Source organism: Trichophyton rubrum (assembly GCF_000151425.1).
Source record: "Trichophyton rubrum CBS 118892 genomic scaffold supercont2.1, whole genome shotgun sequence".
NCBI lineage: Eukaryota > Fungi > Ascomycota > Eurotiomycetes > Onygenales > Arthrodermataceae > Trichophyton > Trichophyton rubrum.
Genome location: NW_003456428.1, coordinates 1,863,877 through 1,867,495, shown reverse-complemented (window position 1 = coordinate 1,867,495; position 3,619 = coordinate 1,863,877). Strand labels below are relative to the sequence as shown.

The window sequence follows — 3,619 nt, the reverse complement described above, 5'->3', positions numbered from 1 at the left end:
ACGACATGAGTGCCTTGCATCCGTCGGGTGATATCTGGGCTCTGCCATGGCCGGACGGGTGTATTCTTCGCTCGCAATCCCCGTCGCTTGGTTACCGCAACTAAGATGATATAAGGGAGGCAAAACGAGCGCTGCACGCAGGAGTGCATGAAGCGTGCTTGGTTATGCACCGGGTTGAGTGAAGATACCTGATATCTCACCCCTAGCCATCCAACTCCACTGCTCGCTGTTTCGTGCTGGCTTTGATATCAAAGTGTTCAGGGGCAAAGTAGATGCATCAGGAGTTGGTAGCAGCAGCAACTCTTCACGCATGCATCATAATCGTCTTCTTCTTCTTCTTCTTCTTCTTCATAATCACCTTCATAATCACAATCATCGTCACCGCCGGGAGGTCGTCCGCTGCTCGCCACTGCAGCAGGGCTAAGCATCCAGTTCCACGGACGACGTGGAGATCAGTTGGATGCGCTGTCTGATTTTTATTTTTTTTTATCCTGATATTATAATCATTATTTTATCACTAGGTACCGAAGTATTATCATGATTCTTTTTCTTTTCCTTTTTCTTTCTTTTTTTTTTTTTTTTTCTCTCTCTCTCTCTCTATTTATTTTTATTTCAATACTCGCATATGCAACGGCGGGTGGGTGCAGCTGAAACCCGCCATGACCATCACCGCACTCTCTTCTTTTCTTTTTCACCTATTGCGACCATCTCAATGATCCCGACCTGATATCAGGCCGGCCAGGGAGGTACTCTCGCTATGAAGGTAAGTAGTTATGGAGTCGCTGCTGACTCGGCTCGCCTGCTCCAGTCCCGAGGACTCCGTACTGACGTGCAGACTGTCAGACGAGACGCCTGAAGAGAGACGACCTAGAGACCAGGCACCGGGTTAATAATCGGGGGAAAGCAAGCCGCTGTATCGACATGACGGCCACCCCGGGATCACATCGCCTCTGCCACGGGCGCGTAAGCAGAAGAAGATCACAGCTCGTTCGTTTCTCCTGCCCCGGAGTCTCCGGCCACAGAGCAGAAAGTACGGGGTTGCGACTGGCCCCCCAGTGGAGCAGCGAATCTTCAAGAGACGACGACGAGAGTGAGCGAGCGAGCGAGCCGAGAGACGGCCATTTGATGTACTGTACGGCGCGTATGCGGTGTCTGGCTGTCTGTATGCCACGGTACAAATTTGCATTACGGCTGGTACTTCGATACTACGACTCAGTATACTTCAGTATATGTACCCATTTGATATACGGAGGGACCATCTGGCCCCCAGCGAGTGACGGCCGCGGCGTGGAAGTATCAAGCTCAGCCTGGGAACACAGAATACCCGCTCCACCCTCTGCTGGGATGAAGGATGTTACGGGACAGGGAGAGGCCAGCAGACGACGGGGGACGGCAGCCAGAGGTACCAGTGACCTTGACGGCAGGGCGCAGTTGGGCTGCGCAGCCTGGTCAAGGGTACCTTTTGCCCGAGTACTGCGTCACTCTCGCCCAGGCCAGCATCCATCGCCATCCCCCATTTTTACGATTCTCCAGCTCAACCACCACACCAGGAAAAGGAAACGGGATGTCCAAGGACAACTGGCCAGGAGCGAGCCGGAAGGTGGGCGCCAGCAGACTGGCTATCCATCTTTCTATCTTTCGCGCTGGGCTGCCTGCCCTTTGGCCCTTTTGACTTCCGGGGGCTCTCCTCCTTTCTTTTTCCTGCGCTGCTCTGCTTCGTTCGTCCTCTTTTAACTGTTCTTTTTCTTTCTCTCCCTCCTCTGTCTCTGTCTCTTCTTGTGATTAACTTGATGGCGTTTAGAGCTCGTTGACGTGGTCGCTTTCCCGTCCACTCGTTTTTTATGCGCCCAGCCCGCGATATCCACTTCCCACCCATCCACCGCCAGCTTTGGCTCGATGATGGCAGCAAGGTGAGTGAGCAGGAGCATGGCTGGTCGGTCGTTTGGTGCCAGCTTCGACCTTTGGGGTGAAAGAGAATTTCGCGCTGCAAGTTGGCCTTCCGAGCGCCGGCGCGAGAGCGAATTTTTCCATCCTCGTCGTCAACTATGGAGTAGCGAACGAGTCTTAACTCAACTACCAGAATCTCTCCTGCTTTAATATACGGGGGCAATATTCAAACACAGTTGACGGAGAAAATGGCCGCTCTTCCCCCCCTCCCCCCCTAATAACGACCTACTTACTCGCCAAACGGAATGCTTAGGATGAGTTAATTAATAATTGACTAACTATAGCAATGAAATCCCCAACAGAGCAAGTATCCTTCATAGGACAAAGTCGACACTGATAAACTAGCATGAACAGGCATCGTGGGGATGGTGATTTTCACATACCTTTTTTTGGACACTATTCGCACTTCGCTCGTCACCTCTCACCTTTTGCTTTTTTTTTTTTTTGCCCTCTCCCTCGATTTCTTTCTATCTCTCCCCCTTCTCTCTGTCTGCTCATCTTTTTGCTTTTCTTTTGAAAGGGACCGCCACGTAGCAGGCTGCCCGGGGTTGGGAGGGGAGACAGGAAAAAGAGAAGGCAGAAAGATGGGATTGGGGAGAGAGGAAAAAGGACTGAGCAAAAAAGTGGACGGTCGTTTATGATCTGGACCTCTCGCGCCTGCTCGCCTATTGAGCAGGTTGTTGTACGGTACTCCGGACTCCGTACTGGGGGAGGTGCATGGCATGCGCTGGCCATGTACATCGACTTGCCTCTGCATGTACTCCGTACCGCGGTACATATAACAAGGTAGCAAGGTAGTTTTAGGGGAGAAAGTGATGATGCTGGAGGTGCATTATTCGGCATCATGCTCATGGGCCTTCTTCTTCTTCTTCTTCTTCTTTTCTTTCTCTTTCTTTCTTTTTTTTATCTCCCCTTTGCTTTTCTTCTTGCTTCCTTGCCTGCTTGAACTTGAACGCACAGTCTCTGCTCACTACGGAGTACTACTCTCGCTCTCTCAATTTCGATGGCTCTCCACCTGTCCGCCGCCAGCTTTGACCTCCGAAGTCTGGAGTACATATGTGCCGCCAGTGAGCCCACCATCGAGCCCACAGGAAGGCAAAAAAGCAAGCAAAGAGCAGAAAGAGTACAAAAAAAAAAGTACAAGAAGGCAGGCAGGCAATTCTCCGCAGAGAAAGAAGCAAAAATACACAGACGAAACGCGAAAAGGAAAAACAGAAGGGAAGCCAAAAAGAAAAAGAAACGCAGATAGAAAAAAAAAGGACGATGAAGCGAGGACAAGGTTGACATCCTGGCGTATCGCTCCCGTCTCTCGCCAGGGGGGGGTCTTGTTGGCCCAGATAGCCTGAGCAAAAAGGAGCAACCATCGAGATGTTGGGGGAGGGCAGGAGTGGACAGATGGGAAGGACAGCAGCCGGGCGAGAGATCCCTCTCCCGGAAGCTACTGCACGTATATCCCTCCTTGTGATATATATCGGGCTCCCTTATTATATCTCGATACATACGGAGTAACCTGGCTGTGTATATACACAAAGACGACTCCATAAAGAGTGTTATATATACACTCCTTTTTGTCCAAGCGTGGGGTAAGCGAGCGCTCTGCGTGGCTGTCAATGCTGGATACATATGCAGCGAGAAGCTCTGCTTGTCTATATCTGGATGCAGTCCGATACTT

General features: G+C 51.1%; 1 protein-coding gene across 1 annotated transcript; it reads right to left on the bottom strand.

Moving 5' to 3' along the window:
* Positions 1 to 2,355: 2,355 nt before the first annotated feature.
* Positions 2,356 to 3,016, bottom strand: TERG_11615 (uncharacterized protein). Its single transcript, XM_047750701.1, has one exon. The coding sequence runs from the start codon at positions 2,797 to 2,799 to the stop codon at positions 2,362 to 2,364; it is 438 nt and encodes a 145-aa protein (XP_047605213.1). The 5' UTR covers positions 2,800 to 3,016; the 3' UTR covers positions 2,356 to 2,361.
* Positions 3,017 to 3,619: the final 603 nt, after the last annotated feature.